General features: G+C 41.0%; 1 protein-coding gene and 1 long non-coding RNA gene across 7 annotated transcripts in view; one reads left to right on the plus strand and one right to left on the minus strand.

Annotated features, from left to right (window-relative positions):
* Positions 1-12643, minus strand: part of LOC309633148 — a 108415-nt gene extending 95772 nt beyond the window's left edge. The window contains exon 1 of the long non-coding RNA XR_014247347.1: positions 11495-12643. This is a non-coding gene — a long non-coding RNA (uncharacterized lncRNA). The remainder of the gene's footprint in view (positions 1-11494) is intronic.
* UNC13B (unc-13 homolog B) overlaps positions 1-18151 on the plus strand; it is a 239625-nt gene that overhangs the window by 183488 nt on the left and 37986 nt on the right. For 3 of the 6 annotated variants that reach the window (XM_082401357.1, XM_082401354.1, XM_082401356.1), the window contains 2 exons: positions 15320-15366; positions 17726-17804. In XM_082401357.1, the coding sequence (XP_082257483.1) occupies positions 15320-15366; positions 17726-17804 (126 nt within the window). Of the gene's footprint in view, positions 1-12655; positions 12704-12850; positions 12874-15319; positions 15367-17725; positions 17805-18151 lie in introns of all 6 variants that reach the window. The other 3 variants (XM_082401353.1, XM_082401355.1, XM_082401358.1) reach the window with 2 other exon arrangements.

The following is an 18151-nucleotide window of genomic DNA, read 5'->3' on the forward strand; positions in this document are numbered from 1 at the left end:
TTAAAATCCCTTAAAAATGTACAATTGAGTGGCTTTAGTATATTCAGAGTTATGCAACCATCAGTTCTAGAACATTTCCATCACCCCCAAAAAGAACTCCCTATCTATTAATAGTCACTCTCCAATCCCCTTTGTCCCCAGTCTCTGGCAACCACTAATCTACTTTCCATTTCTGTGGATTCTGGACATTGCATGTAAATGGATTTATATAATATGTGGCCTTTTCTGACTGGTTTCTTCAACTTAGCACAATGTTTTCAAAATTGACCCATGTTGTAACATGTATGGGTACTTCATTTCTTTTTGTGGCTGAATAATATTCCATTACATGGATATAGCACATTTTGTTCATCCATCCATCAGTTGATGGACTTTTGTTTTGTTTTGTTTTGTTACCACTTTTTGGCTATTATGAATAATGTTGCTATGAACATTTATGTACGAGTTTTTGCATGGACATATATTTCAATTCTCTGGTATATACCTAGAAATGGAATGCTGGGTTATATGGTAACTCTGTGTCTAACATTTTTGAGGAACTTCTAGACTGTTTTCCAATGTGGCTGCACCATTTTACATTTCTACCAGCAATGTATGAGAGTTCAAATTTCTCCACATCCTTGCCATTCTATTTTTATTATAGCCATCCTAGTGGGTGTGACTGGTATCTTCTAGTTTTGATTTGCATTTCCCTAGTGGCTAATGATGTGGAACATCTTTTCATGTGCTTATTGGCCGTTTTTATGTTTTCTTTGGAGAAATGTCTATTCAAGTCCTTTACCCGTTTTTAAATTGAGCTGTTTGTCTTTTTCTGTTGAGTTGTAAGGGTTCTTTATATGTTCTGGATATAGGTCCCTTATATACAAATTATACAAATATTTTGTATATATTTTTTCCCCAATCTGTAGGTTGTCTTTTCACTTTCTTGATGGTGTCCTTTGAAGCATAATTTTTAAAAAAAAATTTATTGTGGTAAAATATACAAAACATAAAATTTATTATTTTAATCATTTTAAGTTTATTCACATTGTTGTGCAACCATCACCACCATTCAATCTCCAGATCTTTTTCATCTTTCCCAGCTGAAACTCTGTACCCATTAAACTAACTCCCCATTCTCTCCTCCCCCCAGCCACTGGCAATCACCATTGTACTTTCTGTCTATAAATTTGACTGCTCTAAGTACGTCATATAAGTGTATTTGCACAATATCTGTCCTTTTGTGGCTGGCTTATTTCACTTGGCATAATGTCTTCAAGGTTCATCCATGTTGCAGCATATGTCAGAATTTCCTTCCTTTTTAAGGCTGAATGATATTCCATTGTATGTATATATACTACATTTGTTTGTCCATTTATCCATCAGTGGACACTTGGGTTTCTTCTACCTTTTGGCTATTGCAAATAATGCTGCTATAAACATGGGTGTACAAATATCTGTTGGAGTTCTTGCTTTCATTTCTTTTAGGTATATACGCAGAAGTGGCATTGATGGATCATATGGTAATTCTCATTTTTTTTGAGGAATTGCCATATTATTTTCCACAGCGGCTGCATCATTTTACATTCCCAACCACAGTGCACACAGGTTCTAATTTCTCCACATCCTTGCTAAATAACACTTGTTACTTCCTGGTTGGTTTATCTGTTTGTTTGTTTTGTAATAGCCATCATAATATGGGTATGGAGTAGAGTACAAAAGTTTTAAATTTTGATGAAGTTCAATTTATCTATTCTTGTGTTGATTTTGCTTTTGGTTTCATAGCTGAGAAACCACTGTCTAATCCAAGGTCACAAAGATTAACTCCTATGTTTTTTTCTAAATGTTTTATAGTTTTATTTAGCTCTTACATTTAGGTGTATGATTCATTTTGAGTTGATTTTTGTATATGGTGTGAGATAGGGTCCAACTTCCTTCTTAAGCATGTGTATGTCTAGTTATCTCAGCACCGTTTGTTGAAAAGAACATGCTTTACCCATCGAATGGTCAAAAACCAACTGGCCATAAATGTAAGAGTTTATTTCTGGACTCCCGATTCTATTCCATTGATCTTTAGTCTATTCATATGCCTCAATTTCTTTTTTTTTCTTTTTTTCTTTTTTGGCCACGCCACGCCAAATGTGGGATCTTAGTTCCCGACCAGGTTTCGAACCCGTGCCCCCTGTGTTGGAAGCACAGAATCTTAACCACTGGACCGCCAGGGAAGTCCCTTGATTTCTTCTTTTTGAAATACTTTCTTCACCTGGCTTCCAGAACACCTTTCTGTCTTGGTTCTCGTCCAACATTATTGACCATTCCTTCTCAAGTCATCTTTGCTAGTCCCTCCTTATCTTCCTAACCTTGTAGTATCCCAGGATTCAGTCCTGACTACTACTTTTTATTTATACTCACCTCCTAGGTAATATGTTTCAATCTCATGATTTTCATAAGCATTCCCAGATTTATATCTGGCCCAGATATTGTCCAGGAACAGCAGATTCCACATCTACTTAACATCCACATTTCCATGTGAATAGGCATCTCAGATTTGATGTATCCAAAACCAAACTTCTGATCCTTCTCCCTAAGCCCTGCCAAACCTGCTTTTTCCTATAGTCTTCCTTTTTTTTTTTTTTTTTATAGATTTATTTATTTATTTTTGGATGTGTTGGGTCTTAGTTTCTGTGCAAGGGCTTTCGCCAGTTGCGGCGAGCGGGGGCCACTCTTCATCGCGGTACCCGGGCTTCTCACTGTCGCGGCCTCTCCCGTTGCGGAGCACAGGCTCCAGACGCGCAGGCTCAGTAGTTGTGGCTCACGGGCCTAGCCGCTCCGCGGCATGTGGAATCTTCCCGGACCGGGGCACGAACCCGTGTCCCCTGCATTGGCAGGCAGATTCCTAACCACTGCGCCACCAGGGAAGCCCCCCTATAGTCTTCCTTACCAGTAAATGGCAACTCCATTCTTGCAGCTAGCTGCTCAGGCCCAAATAGAGTCATTCTTGACTTCTTTTCTTTCACAACCCATATCCAATCAGTTAGTAAATTCTGACTGCTTTGCCTTTAAAAAATATCCCAAATCTTGGGCTTCCCTGGTGGCGCAGTGGTTGGGAGTCTGCCTGCCAATGCAGGGGACACGGGTCCGGGCCGTGGTCTGGGAAGATCCCACATGCCGCGGAACAATTGGGCCCGTGAGCCACAGCTGCTGAGCCTGCGCGTCTGGAGCCTGTGCTCCGCAACGAGAGGCCGCAATGGTGAGAGGCCCGCGCACCGCGATGAAGAGTGGCCCCTGCTTGCAGCAACTGGAGAGGGCCCTCGCACAGAAACGAAGACCCAACCCTCGTTCTGTTTCATCAGCATTGTGCCATTAAGAGAATCTACCCTATTTATAAAAAAAAAAAAAAAAATCCCGAATCTTACCACTAATATCTTTATCTAAGTCACCATTTTCTCTTGTCTAGATGATTGTGGTAGTCTAGCTGATCTCCCTGCTTCTACCCTTGTCCCTCTACAGTCTGTTCTCCCCAGCCAGAGTAATCCTCATAAAACTAAGTCAGATCATATCACTTCTCTGTTCAGGACCTTCCAGTGATTTTTCTGTCTTACTCAGAATGAAAGCCAAAGTGCTTATAAGGGCCTGTAGAGCCCTATTTGAAATGGTACTCTGTGGCAAACTTGTTCCTTCACACCAGTCATGCTCTCACCTAAGGCTTTGCACTTGCTGTATGTTCTGACTGGAATACTTTTCTCCTACCACTCTGAATAGCTTCTTTACTCATTTCTTTCAGGTCTTTGCTTAGATGTCGCTTTATCGATGAGGACTCCCTGACAATCTTTTATAAAATTTTAATAGCATACCATCACCACAGAGGACAATATCTTCTCCCCTTACCTGAATTTTTCAGCAGAGTCCCCATCATACATGATACAGTACACATAGTTCCAGATTCTGGAACCAGAATGCCTGTTTTGAATTTTGGCTTTGCCACTTGCTGTGACTTTAGGCAATTTTCTTAACATCTCTGATCTTCATTTTAATCAACAGAAAATGGAGATTATAATAGTATTTACCCAGTAGGGTTGTTGTGAGAAATAAATGAGCTTACTCAAATAAAATGCCAGATGTGTAATGTGTTCACTTGGTGTGAGCTACTATCATCATCTTCATCATCATTATTAGTTGTCTGCTCCTCCTACTAGAATAGAAACTTCTCAAGATCAGGGTTCACTGCTGCATCAGCATGAGAACAGTACCTAATGTGCAGTAGGTTCTCAATAAGTATTTAAGAGATGAATCCTCACAATAACCCTGGGAGACTGCAGGTCTTATCCTCTTTTTACAGATAAGGAAATGCAGGCTCAGATAAGATGAGTGCCTCAAGTTTTTTGACTCCCAAGTAATGGAGTTAAGATTGTTTGAACAATGAGGAAGTATGTCACTTCCTTATAAGGTGGACTATCTGGAAGAGTGAGATCATTCTTAGGGGTCAGGAATTTTCCTGCAAAGAAAGTGTTATATAGACATATGTCACTTAAATTGAAAACTAAATCTGAGTAGAAAAATCCTAAGGCATTTTAGGCAGTTAGGAAGCACAAAAAATTTGATTCCTAACAAGAAAAAGTTTTTTTAAACAAGAAAATGTTTGTCCAGTGGATGGGACAAACTGAAGGGACTAGTACAGCAGTTCTTTGGGGTCTGGAAAATGGTACAGATTATTGGCCAAGAGACCTATCTTTTCTCTTAGGCAAGACACATGTTCTTTTTTTATTTTTATCTTTTTTATTTTAAATTTTTTTTTGAATTTTATTTTATTTATTTTTTTATACAACAGGTTCTTATTAGTTATCCATTTTATACATATTAGTGTATATATGTCAATCCCAATCTCCCAGTTCATCCCACCACCACCACCACTGCCCCACCCCCTGCTTTCCCCCCTTGGTGTCCATATGTTTGTTCTCCACATCTGTGTCTCAATTTCTGCCCTGCAAACCAGTTCATCTGTACCATTTTTCTAGGTTCCACATATATGCGTTAATATACGATATTTGTTTTTCTCTTTCTGACTTATTTCACTCTGTATGACAGTCTCTAGATTCATCCACGTCTCTACAAATGACCCAATTTGTTCCTTTTTATGGCTGAGTAATATTCCATTGTATATATGTACCACATCTTCTTTACCCATTCGTCTGTTGATGGGCATTTAGGTTGCTTCCATGAACTGGCTATTGTAAATAGTGCTGCAATTAATATTGGGGTGTATGTGTCTTTTTGAATTATGGTGTTCTCTGGGTATATGACCAGTAGTGGGATTGCTGGGCCGTATGGTAATTCTATTTTTAGTTTTTTAAGGAACCTCCATACTGTTCTCCATAGTGGCTGTACCAATTTACATTCCCACCAACAGTGCAAGAGGGTTCCCTTTTCTCCACACCCTCTCCAGCATTTGTTGTTTGTAGATTTTCTGATGATGCCCATTCTAACTGGTGTGAGGTGATACATCATTGTAGTTTTGATTTGCGTTTCTCTAATAATTAGTGATGTTGAGCAGCTTTTCATGTGCTTCTTGACCATCTGTATGTCTTCTTTGGAGAAATGTCTATTTAGGTCTTCTGCCCGTTTTTGGATTGGGTTGTTTGTTTTTTTAATATTGAGCTGCATGAGCTGTTTATATATGTTGAAGGTTAATCTTTTGTCCGTTGATTCATTTGCAAATATTTTCTCCCATTCTGAGGGTTTTCTTTTTGTCTTATTTGTAGTTTCCTTTGCTTGGCAAAAGCTTTTAAGTTTCATTAGGTCCCATTTGTTTATTTTTGTTTTTATTTCCATTACTCTAGGAGGTGGATCAAAAAAGATCTTGCTGTGATTTATGTCAAAGAGTGTTCTTCCTATGTTTTCCTCTAAGGGTTTTATAGTGTCCAGTCTTACATTTAGGTCTCTAATCCATTTTGATTTTATTTTTGTGTATGGTGTTAGGGAGTGTTCTAATTTCATTCTTTTACATGTAGCTGTCCAGTTTTCCCAGCACCACTTATTGAAGAGACTGTCTTTTCTCCAATGTATATCCTTGCCTCCTTTATCATAGATTAGTTGACCATAGGTACGTGGGTTTATCTCTGGGCTTTCTATCCTGTTCCATTGATCTATGTTTCTGTTTTTGTGCCAGTACCATATTGTCTTGATTACTGTAGCTTTGTAGTATAGTCTGAAGTCAGGGAGTCTGATTCCTCCAGCTCCGTTTTTTTCGCTCAAGACTGCTTTGGCTGTTCGGGGCCTTTTGTGTCTCCATACAAATTTTAAGATTTTTTTGTTCTAGTTCTGTAAAACATGCCATTGGTAATTTGATAGGGGTTGCACTGAATCTGTAGATTGCTTTGGGTAGTATAGTCATTTTCACAATGTTGATTCTTCCAATCCAAGAACATGCTATATCTCTCCATCTGTTGGTATCATCTTTAATTTCTTTCATCAGTGTCTTATAGTTTTCTGCATACAGGTTTTCTGTCTCCCTAGGTAGGTTTATTCCTAGGTATTTTATTCTTTTTGTTGCAATGGTAAATGGGAGTGTTTCCTTACTTTCTGTTTCAGATTTTTCATCATTAGTGTACAGGAATGCAAGAGATTTCTGTGCATTAATTTTGTATCCTGCAACTTTACCAAATTCATTGATTAGCTCTAGTAGTTTTCTGGTAGCATCTTTAGGATTCTCTATGTATAGTATCATGTCATCTGCAAACAGTGACAATTTTACTTCTTCTTTTCTAATTTGTTTTCTTTTATTTCTTTTTCTTCTCTGATTGCTGTGGCTAGGACTTCCAAAGCTATGTTGAATAATAGTGGTGAGAGTGGACATCCTTGTCGTGTTCCTGATCTTAGAGGAAATGCTTTCAGTTTTTCACCATTGAGAATGATGTTTGCCATGGGTTTGTCGTATATGACCTTTATTGTGTTGAGGTAGGTTCCCTCTATGCCCACTTTCTGGAGAGTTTTTATCATAAATGAGTGTTGAATTTTTTGAATTTTGTCAAATTTTGACAAAAGGTCAAAAGCTTTTTCTGCATCTATTGAGATGATCATATGGTTTTTATTCTTCAATTTGTTAATATGGTGTATCACATTGATTTGCATATATTGAAGAATCCTTGCATCCCTGGGATAAATCCCACTTGCTCGTGGTGTATGATCCTTTTAATGTGCTGTTGGATTCTGTTTGCTAGTATTTTGTTGAGGATTTTTGCATCTATATTCATCAGTGATATTGGTCTGTAATTTTCTTTCTTTGTAGTGTCTTTGTCTGGTTTTGGTATCAGGGTGATGGTGGCCTCATAGAATGAGTTTGGGAGTGTTCCTTCCTCTGCAGTTTTTTGGAAGAGTTTGAGAAGGATGGGTGTTAGCTCTTCTCTAAATGTTTGATAGAATTCACCTGTGAAGCCCTCTGGTCCTGGACTTTTGTTTGTTGGAAGATTTTTAATCACAGTTTCAATTTCAATTTGTGATTGGTCTGTTCATATTTTCTGTTTCTTCCTGGTTCAGTCTTGGAAGTCTTATACCTTTCTAAGAATTTGTCCATTTCTTCCAGGTTGTCCATTTTATTGGCATAAAGTTGCTTGTAGTAGTCTCTTAGGATGCTTTCTATTTCTGTGGTGTCTGTTGTAACTTCTCCTTTTTCATTTCTAATTTTATTGATTTGAGTCCTCTCCCTCTTTTTCTTGATGAGTCTGGCTAATGGTTTGTCAATTTTGTTTATCTTCTCAAAGAACCAGCTTTTAGTATTATTGATCTTTGCTATTGTTTTCTTTGTTTCTATTTCATTTATTTCTGCTCTGATCTTTATGATTTCTTTCCTTCTGCCAACTTTGGGTTTTGTTTGTTCTTCTTTCTCTAGTTCCTTTAGGTGTAAGGTTAGATTGTTTACTTGAGATTTTTCTTGTTTCTTTAGGTAGGCTTGTATAGCTATAAACTTCCCTCTTAGAACTGCTTTTGCTGCATCCCATAGGTTTTGGATCCTCGTGTTTTCATTGTCATTTGTCTCTAGGTAATTTTTGATTTCCTCTTTGATTTCTTCAGTGATCTCTTGGTTATTTAGTAAGGTATTGTTTAGCCTCCATGTGTTTGTGTTTTTTACGTTTTTTTCCCTGTAATTCATTTCTAATCTCATAGCGTTGTGGTCAGAAAAGATGCTTGATATGATTTCAATTTTCTTAAATGTACTGAGGCTTGATTTGTGACCCACGATGTGATCTATCCTGGAGAGTGTTCCATGCGCACTTGAGAAGAAAGTGTAATCTGCTGTTCTTGGATGGAATGTCCTGTAAATATCAATTAAATCTATCTGGTCTATTGTATCATTTAAAGCTTGTGTTTCCTTATTTATTTTCATTTTGGATGATGTGTCCATTGGTGTAAGTGAGGTGTTAAAGTCCCCCACTATTATTGTGTTACTGTTGATTTCCTCTTTTAGAGCTGTTAGCAGTTGCCTTATGTATTGAGGTGCTCCTATGTTGGGTGTATATATATTTATAATTGTTATATCTTCTTCTTGGATTGATCCCTTGATCATTATGTAGTGTCCTTCCTTGTCTCTTGTAACATTCTTTATTTTAAAGTCTATTTTATCTGATATGAGTATAGCTACTCCAGCTTTCTTTTGATTTCCATTTGCATGGAATATCTTTTTCCATCCCCTCACTTTCAGTCTGTTTGTGTCCCTAGGTCTGAAGTGGGTCTCTTGTAGACAGCACATATATGGGTCTTGTTTTTGTATCCATTCAGCAAGCCTGTGTCTTTTGGTTGGAGCATTTAATCCATTCACGTTTAAGGTAATTATCGATATGTATGTTCCTATGACCATTTTCTTAATTGTTTTGGGTTTGTTTTTGTAGGTCCTTTTCTTCTGTTGTGTTTCCCACTTAGAGAAGTTCCTTTAGCATTTGTTGTAGAGCTGGTTTGGTGGTGCTGAATTTTCTTAGATTTTGCTTGTCTGTAAAGCTTTTGATTTCTCCATCAAATCTGAATGAGATCCTTGCCAGGTAGAGTAATCTTGGTTGTAGGTTCTTCCCTTTCATCACTTTAAATATGTCATACCACTCCCTTCTGGCTTGTAGAGTTTCTGCTGAGAAATCAGCTGTTAACCTTATGGGAGTTACCTTGTATGTTATTTGTCGTTTTTCCCTTGCTGCTTTCAATAATTTTTCTTTGTCTTTAATTTTTGCCAGTTTTATTACTGTGTGTCTCGGCGTGTTTCTCCTTGGATTTATCCTGTATGGGACTCTCTGCGCTTCCTAGACTTGGGTGACTATTTCCTTTCCCATGTTAGGGAAGTTTTCAACTATAATCTCTTCAAATATTTTCTTGGGTCCTTTCTCTCTCTCTTCTCCTTCTGGGACTCCTATAATGTGAATGTTGTTGTGTTTAATGTTGTCCCAGAGGTCTCTTAGGCTGTCTTCATTTCTTTTCATTCTTTTTTCTTTATTCTGTTTCGCAGCAGTGAAATTCCACCTTTCTGTCTTCCAGGTCACTTATCCATTCTTCTGCCTCAGTTATTCTGCTATTGATTCCTTCTAGTGTATTTTTCATTTCAGTTATTTTATTGTTCATCTCTGTTTGTTTGTTCTTTAATCCTTCTAAGTCTTTGTTAAACATTTCTTGCATCTTCTCTATCTTTGCCTCCATTCTTTTTCCAAGGTTCTGAATCATCTTCACTATCATTATTCTGAATTCTTTTTCTGGAAGGTTGCCTATCTCCACTTCATTTAGTTGTCTTTCTGGGGTTTTATCTTGTTCCTTCATCTGGTACATAGCCCTCTGCCTTTTCATCTTGTCTATCTTTCTGTGAATGTGGTTTTTATTCCACAGGCTGCAGGACTGTAGTTCTTCTTGCTTCTGCTGTCTGCCCTCTGGTGGATGAGGCTATCTAAAAAGCTTGTGCACATTTTCTGATGGGAGGGAAGACACATGTTCTTAGAAAAGCTCTTGTTCTCTAAGTCCTGAAAGTTCAAGTTCCTTTTACTACAGAAAAACGCTAGATGTGCTACACCCTCAGACTACAAAGGTGAAATAATACAGTATATATAATTCTTGCTCTCAAGAAATTCACAGTGTATAAAGGGAGATGTTTATACAGACAATTAACAATGAAACATACTAACAACATACTATCATAGAAGTGTGCAGCACAAAAGCATGGGTACCATGTATACATAGTAGAGAAGCATCTAATTCTGTTTTTGAGAGGAAGGCAGATAAATTTTCATAGAGGCATTAATATTTGAGCTAAGTCTTTTATTTTTTTATTAATACCACATCAATTTGCAGTTTTACAGGAAACAAGATTCAAGTTACTTAGGTGCTACTGTACTTTTATGTTGCACGCACATACACACACACACAGTTTCATTAGTAATTTTTCACCTATAGATTTTTCTTAAAAAAACAAAAAATTCCTGTGTGGCACAAAGATCTGTCCAAATTAATCTAAACACAGCAGTAACGAAACAAAGAGCTAGGTGTGGAGGCTTCCAGTGCAGAAAAAGGTCCTTTGGAGGGGAAGCCCAAGAAAATGATCAGTACACTGACTTCCTGGGAGGGCAAAGGATGGGGATGGAGAATGCATTCCCTACTATGACATGAAATCAGTTAAACATTTCAAAAGGAAAGGGGGCTAAGAAAATAAGAAAATGGAATAAGGCAAGGGTACCTTTTACCCATCTAAATTCCTAAGTAATTTCCTCAACAAAGTAGAAAGAAAACTTCCTTCCACTACCTTCTACAGAGCTGCACTGCTTTGGGACTGTCAAAGATTGTAGCCTTTAAAGTCACCAGTGCATATTCCCTCTGGATTATCACAACTATGAGTTACAACTTGAAGGAACTCACAGATGATTTTCTTTCAAGTTTACTGAATTTTCATGTTGGAAAGGGAGGAAGACACTTAGAAGTCTCAAATGGGGATCAAAGATTCCCAGACGCCCTCCATCTGATGTCAACGTGAACTGTTTTGTTGTCTTTTAATTGTGCATGGAGCCCGTCAACACAATTTGGCCCTGCCTGGTCACCCTTACCTAAAGCTTCTCGGAAAACACTCTCAAAAGGAGCACCCTGCGCCATGGTAGAGGTGCCAAGACATTTTATGTGCCTGAAAATGAAAGGAACCCTCAAACAACACACACCCAATAAGCTAGCCTCCCAGTTAAAACTCCATATGAACCACAAAATGCACTTCCCTACCCTAATCTGTGGTCTCTTAACCACAGACACAATCTCCTCTCAAGCCAGCTCAGCTTTGGTCCTTAGGGTAAAATGACGAGCACAAGTTAAAAATGTACCATATGAAGGAGGACGTTGTAGGGAAAAGAGAAAAGAGAAAAAGGCCTTTGTGCTTCTGTAGTTCACCTCTTGAGACTGTTTCCCTCCCCACGCACTGAGACAGGATTACAATAACTCAGTAACTGAGGAGCCCACATGCAGATTAATTTTTTTTTTTTGAGCTAAGTCTTAAGAATCAGTCTGTGCTCACCCAATAGATGCAAGAGGCCAGGTCATGGAGAGCCTTGACGGCCTTGTCAGTAGATTGAATTTTCTTCTTTAGGCATTATGGGGAACTCTGGGAAGAACAGAAGGACACAATCGAAGTAACTTTGACATGATGTGTACAATGTATTGATATTTAAGATAGTGGAGGAAGAGAGAATCCTTTCCAATTTGAGTCACAGGGTCAGTTAAAGTGTTCCTTGCCTAGTTTTCTTTTTCAAAGGGAATAGAGTGCTCTAAGGAAGTAGGGAGTAGATGTAGAAGAGACATGTCCCCTTTCCAGGAAGTGTCTTTTTTATCTCACCCACTTTTCTGAAGCTGCACTGTTTTGGAGGATTCCTGTTCCTGAATTCATTCTTCTGTCAAGTCAGGGGACCCATTAGGTCATCAGAAGTAGCTTGAAAAATCGGGAACTTATGAGTTAGTTTCCATGATTCTCCCTTCTACTTGTTATGTAATATCAGTGGGTCTTTAAAAGGGATGAGAAAAAAAGAAAAGGGGAGCTGATGGGCCCAGGTAAATGGACTTTCCTTAGAGAAGGAAGCCTACGTGAAGCACATGTGGCCTAGAAGACAGTGTAGTCTCTGACGAATAGGAAAGGAGTAATCTCTGGACTTTATTCTTCCTCTCCTGTGGCTTGCTTGGGTCCTTCTGGAAGTGTCAGTTTCCTTTGACATATTGTTCTGGATTTGGTAGATAATCAAGCCTGGGATTGCAGTTATGGTTTTATTGTCCAGATCATGGTGACTTGTGATAGGGCAGTGGCCAGTTGGTGCCTCCAAACCTATGGCCATTGAGCATCCTGGTCCTGGCCTTAATTCCAGGCCTTAACTTGGCCTAACTTAACTTAGGCTCTGGGAAAGCCAGAGCTTGTTGGGCAAACACGTGGCCAAGACTGTATTACAAAATGGAAAGAGCTCAGCTACCAGGCCTTTGGGGTTTGCGGACTTATCCCAGATTCAGAGTGAACTCATGTAACTTCTGAGGAAGGAACCCACTCTGTGTTCAGTCAGTTCAGATGGCCTGTTGGAGTGACCCTTGGTAACAAACAAAGCTGGTTACCAAAGCTGGTTATGCAGACCACTTTGGAAAGGGGGGAAAGGGTGACTGAAATTCCCAGGTAGACTTTGTCCTTTGGTTTTTGTAGCCAAATCTGGATTCTCAACTGAAAAGCAGGGGCCAGCAAATGCAGGAGGTAAGGATTCTGGGAGCTGGGCTCTGTGAACTACCCAGTTGTTCAGAGGACATCTCCCTCTCCTCCATGTCCCATGAGGTTTAGCTGACTTACAACTGAATCTACTAACCTCTCTGCCCTTTTTTTCTGCTCTTTCTCTCCTTGCAGAAGGAAAGCGAGGAGCCCTTCAGGTTGTGCTCTGGCCCTTTAGGGCCCTTTTTGTTGTCAATTCTCTCCTCTCCCTCCTGAGCACAGTGTGTGTGTGTGTGTGTGTGTGTGTGTGTGTGTGTGTGTGTACGCATGTGTGCTTATGATCTGTGCCTCATGAGCTTTGGCTCGTGCAGCTAGTCTGTTTTTCCTGAAAGCAGTTTGTGTGCATGCTCCATGCTTGTGTGTGCTCCTGCAGACATCCCTGGAGCAGTGTGAGAATGTATGTGCCAGCATGGTGCACATTCAATGTAGCATGTGTGTGCTTATACTTGTGCTCAGTTTGACTCCGCCAGATACTGATTGCCTTCCTCTTTTCCTACTTTGCACAGTGTGTGTCCATTTTCTACTTATTGCTGCAGATTGGCATATGCTGTAAACACTTGCCGAGCCCAGCATGCATACACACTTTGTATTTGAGAGCAGGAGTTTCTGTAGGCTTTTTGTACCTCTTGCCTGGGGCCTAAATGTGTGCTTTGTGCTTCTGAGCAGGCTTCCTAGCCTCTCTCTGAGCACAAGCTTCTGTAGACCTGTGATGTGGTTTTCCCATGCCATGTGAATGCATGGTATACTAATGCTCTGTGCCTGCAAGCACTGGTTCCTGAAGACAGTAAGGGTTTGCTTTGCCAGTGGTTCGGGCCCTAGTGAATACTGAATCCTCCCCCAGATGGGTGTGTGCACATGTTCTGTAGCTGTGTGTGCAGGATCTGTGCTCACCTATGTTTCCTCAGGTGCAAGTGGTGTCTAAGAATGTACCTCCTATAGGCACTTTGTCTAGACCTCCTCTCATTCCCCCGGCCCTCCTTCTGTGCCCTGCGTGTGCATGCTCTATGCTGTGTCTGCAGGCTTCTGCAGACCCATTGTCCACTCTAAGCACAGGAAATGTGTATGATCTGAGCTTGTGAACTCTGGCTGCCAAAGGCTTTTTTGTGACTTTGTTTCCTTAAGCCCAGTGGTTTCTGGCAAACATCTAATTCTAGGTAGGAAATAAAGATCTGCTCAGTGCGGTGACTGTTTCCAAAGGGAGGATAAGTTCTGGTTGGTAGGATCTGGGGATTTAGGGATGGGCTACCCCTCACAGGAACCTTAGGAGGCTTGATTCAACCACTTCTGGCTGCCTTTTGGGCCTGGCCCTCCCTCTACCATATCATCCCACTCATAGAACCAGGACAGCAGGCAGAAGCAGCGAAATGTGGTCATGAAGGGCTGTAGGCAGTAGACAGATAGGCTTGATTAGAGTACAGGCAACCTGAGAAGGGTCTTATTGAAAAGGATCTTAAATCCAAAGTTCATCTTAAGCCTACTGCTGATCCAGAGTCATTCTTACCCACTTTTACATCACTCATTAACCTGTCCTACCTCTCCTTTTTGTACTCTCGCCTCATTTTGTCTGTAACTTTTCCCATCTTTAGCCCTCCCAAAACTTCGCCCCCTGTCCAGAGCTTAACAGCTTACTTCTGCCTCCCTTGTTCTGGAGCTCATTTGCTGAGGATAGTTAGCTGGACCCAGGTCTCAGGAGGCAGGGAAGTTGTTGGGAGTGGAGGGGTACAAGGAGGGATGGGAAACCCCAGACCCGCTAGCACTAGGTCTGTTGAGCCTAAACAGCAGGGACCATTGGTTCACAGCATGGACCATTGGTTCTCTGGAGAGCCCTGGCAGCTTTGGAACTCTCTCTGTACACTGCTTGAAGGATTTGCTTTGGGTTTTTTTTACAGAAACCTTTAAAACGTGTTTTCTAACTGTTCCTTCCTTGAGTTATTTGGTGCCTCAATTTTCAACTTCTTATTGTAGAGCTCATAAAATTCACCAGAGTGATAATCCGAGTGTCTAATCTGCCCTGGGTTCTCTTGTTAAATAGAGCTTATCAAATGTAGACTGTACTCAGTGTCAGTGAGTTAGAGCTTCAAGGAACCTAGGCCAAGTCAAATCACAAGATGAGATAGGAATCCAGAAAGACCAGGTCTGACTCTGGGGCAGCCAACAGAACTTAGGAATATAGCTGGAAGAAGACTGGACTCCATGTGAAATTGTCCTTTTGCTTTAGTGAGGCGTGGAAGCCTGCATGGACCCTTCTCTTGGCTTTGGCTTGCTATTATATATACCAGTGGGTTGTGTGAGGGCCTGTAAGTTCTGGCAGCTCTCACATTCCCAGTGGACCTTAGTCCTGGGATCTCTGTGAGCTTGGCCTTATATCCTCCCTGTTCACTGGGGAGAAGGGAGGTGAAGTACCACTCATTTCAGCAGCCTGCTTGTTGCCCTGGCTGATCATGGAATTGGCTTACACATCAGACTGGTTATGTCACCACGTGGTGTATGTGACCTACACTGCTCTGAGCTTCCTACTTTATTGCTCACTGCTTGACCAAAGAAATATGGCAATCTCCTGTCTCTCCCTGGATCTAACTTTTTTTCCTCTCTCTCTCTTTAAAGATTGCAGATGATGGTGATACCTCTTTGCCCCAGTGGCTCCCAGAAGGGTAAGTGTTGTACTACAAGGTTTCTGTGGATCTTATGCTGCTTCTAGCTTTTCCCTTGGGAAGCAGGAGAAACAGCTTCATCAGCTGGATTCTGGGGAAGGAAGAGATTCCACTGTAGAGACTGCTTGGTTCTCTGGGGCAGAGGAGAGAACTCTGCAGACTGATTCCTCAGAGACAGAAGAGAGAGCTTTGCAGGGGAGGGAACTTTGGGGCTCCCCTATCCTTACCTCTGGAATTTCTGATGTATTGCATCATAGTGGTGATATACCCTTTATGTATGGGAACGAGGAAACTAGAAACACATCTGCGTTTAGAGACAGTTTCCTTCTATTCCACTGTTGATAGTGTCGCTGATTAGATTACTCCCTGGGCTCCATCCTGCTTCAGCTGTTGTGAGTCACCTACTTATTCCATTCCACTGTAGTGAAGACGTAAGTAGCGTCCCATAGGAGCTCTGTGTGTTCTGTCTGTCTGGGAGTTTCAGACCCATGTGATCGCACCAGAGAGGCATTTCAAACTGCTCGACTGCTGCCTGTAACTCACTGACTGTGCTTGAGAGAGAAGAGCGCTTAAACGCCTGCGCCACCCACACCCCCACATACACTCCTCAGGAGCGTGAGAACGTTCCTTCCCTCCTTGTCCCACGAAGGCCTTCGGACATCAAAATGCTCAGTGGCTGCCTCCTCTTCCTCGTCACCAGGGAAGAGAAGAGATTAGATCATAAAGTTATCTACTATATTTTTAAGTGCTCCTTTTCCTTGTGATTTGTCTTTTATATAGCAAGAGCTAAACATGTGAAAGAGCCACCCTTCTTTTGTCAAAACTCACTTGTGTTGCAAAAAAAAACTTCTCGGCTTAAGGAGTGCATTTTATAGTTTTCAGAATTAGCAAAAAACTTGTGGCACCAGTTGCTTCTTCAACAGCCCTTCTTCAGGGCTTTAGCTTTTTTCTTCAAATACTTTTAAAATCCATACATGCCGGTGGAACATATCCAGGCTATTTTTGAATGGAGCCATGCAGTGATTTTCTAAATGCCTCCCTGTTGTCTTCTTTCCCATCCTTCAGCTTAGTCCTTGGAAGTTGTCACAAGTTTCGATCTACCATAGGTGTGGTAGTCTCATTGAGAACAAAGTTCACTGCCTGTATTCAGGAAGCTAGATTATTAGAAATCAGCATATCGGGTTGCCTGTTCCAATTCCTGGCCTTGACCCAATTTGTGGCTCCATTTTTGACCTATATAGCTGGCAGTACACACTTATTCTTCTGTGACATTTCTCTTTTCAGACCAGCTGTGGTGTACAACCCAGCCACCCTGATTTCCCCACCTCGTTGCTTTCATTAAAACCAAGTACATGAGTTATTTTAATTGAAGCTCAGAATAGCTTCCAAAAGGTCAGAGAGGTTTTATAGTTCATCCTCCTCATTTTATGGAAGTGACACCAGGACCCAAAGAGAGGAAGGAAGTTTGGCAGAGGACATGTAGTGAACTAGTAGAAGAGTTGGGGATGAAATCCAGGTTATCTCAAGGTGAGAAGGGTGTTCTTTTGGGGAAATTCTCTGTATTTTTATTGCATATTGTTATGGAGGAACAGACAAACAACAACAAAATTAGTAAGTATAGAAAAGGTATAAAAGTTTTAGAAATCTCAAGTTTCTCCAGCTGTAATTTTTTCCTGGTCCCTGTTGATGTGACCATAGGGCTAGGCCAGACTCTGAGGCACTTTGCTGTTTCCTTCTTAAATGGTCTTTTTTCCCCCAAATGATCTTTTGGAAGTCTCTCATCCACTTCCCCTGCCTCCATTTGATTATGCAGGCTCCTCTTTCCGTGGAGACCCTTTTTCTTCAGGAGGCTTGGATAGGCAGAACTGGTGACTCTTTTACTCAGGTTGGAGAAGGTCTCCTTCTACATGTTATTGTTTGTCAGTCTTGCTCACCTAGGCAGCAGCTTTTCTATAGAGCTCTTCCTGTGGGCTCTGTTCTAGCACAGGTCAGCAAAGACTTATCTTGAGTCTGGCCTGAGTGTAAGGAGGAGCTATCTTAACCACCAATTCCCACCTTGCTTTCTTGAGCACAAGGGCCTTCAAATAAACAAAGGAGCCTTGGACTGGCGCAGTGGGATAAAAGAGCTCTCAATCCTTGGCTAAAACCTCAGAAGGAGACACTGAGAGCAGATTCCATTGTTTGTCATCCCATGGCTTTATTTCACTCACTTTCTGTCCTCCTTACCCCTCTTAAAGGCACACGGTGGAGGTCAGTTCATCTTCCTCTGAGGAGAAGATGAGCAAGGAGGATGGAACATTGAACTGCCAGTAACTCAAGGTGAGACTAAAGGTCCTGATATATTTTCTTCTCTCCTCAGGCCAGCTGGAGGGCTCTATGGCATTGACAGCATGCCAGATCTACGCAGAAAGAAGCCACTGCCACTTGTCAGCGATCTGGTGAGTAAGGACTCTTGTGAAGGCTTAGGCTGTAGCCTTGGGATATCCCCCATTGGGACTTGGCAAGCTTTCAGGACTGGAAGTGGGGCCTTTAGTGACAAATATTAGTCTGATGATCAATCATTTAAAGCTTTACTGAGACTTTGTGATGGCTTCAGTAGGACCTTACATTACCTCACTCCCTTGTCAGAGCCCCAGGTTCTTCATTAGCTGAAGCTCCTACTAGAACATTTGTAGCTTGGACCCTCAAAGCTGGGCTCCAGGGTCATCTTCTAGTTATTCATCTCCTCTAGGTATCTCTATAGCCTTCTCTGATGACCTGTAATGGAAACATCCTCTGGTCCTGA

The sequence above is a fragment of the Balaenoptera borealis genome (assembly GCF_965194805.1).
Source record: "Balaenoptera borealis genome assembly, chromosome: 8".
NCBI classification, from domain to species: domain Eukaryota; kingdom Metazoa; phylum Chordata; class Mammalia; order Artiodactyla; family Balaenopteridae; genus Balaenoptera; species Balaenoptera borealis.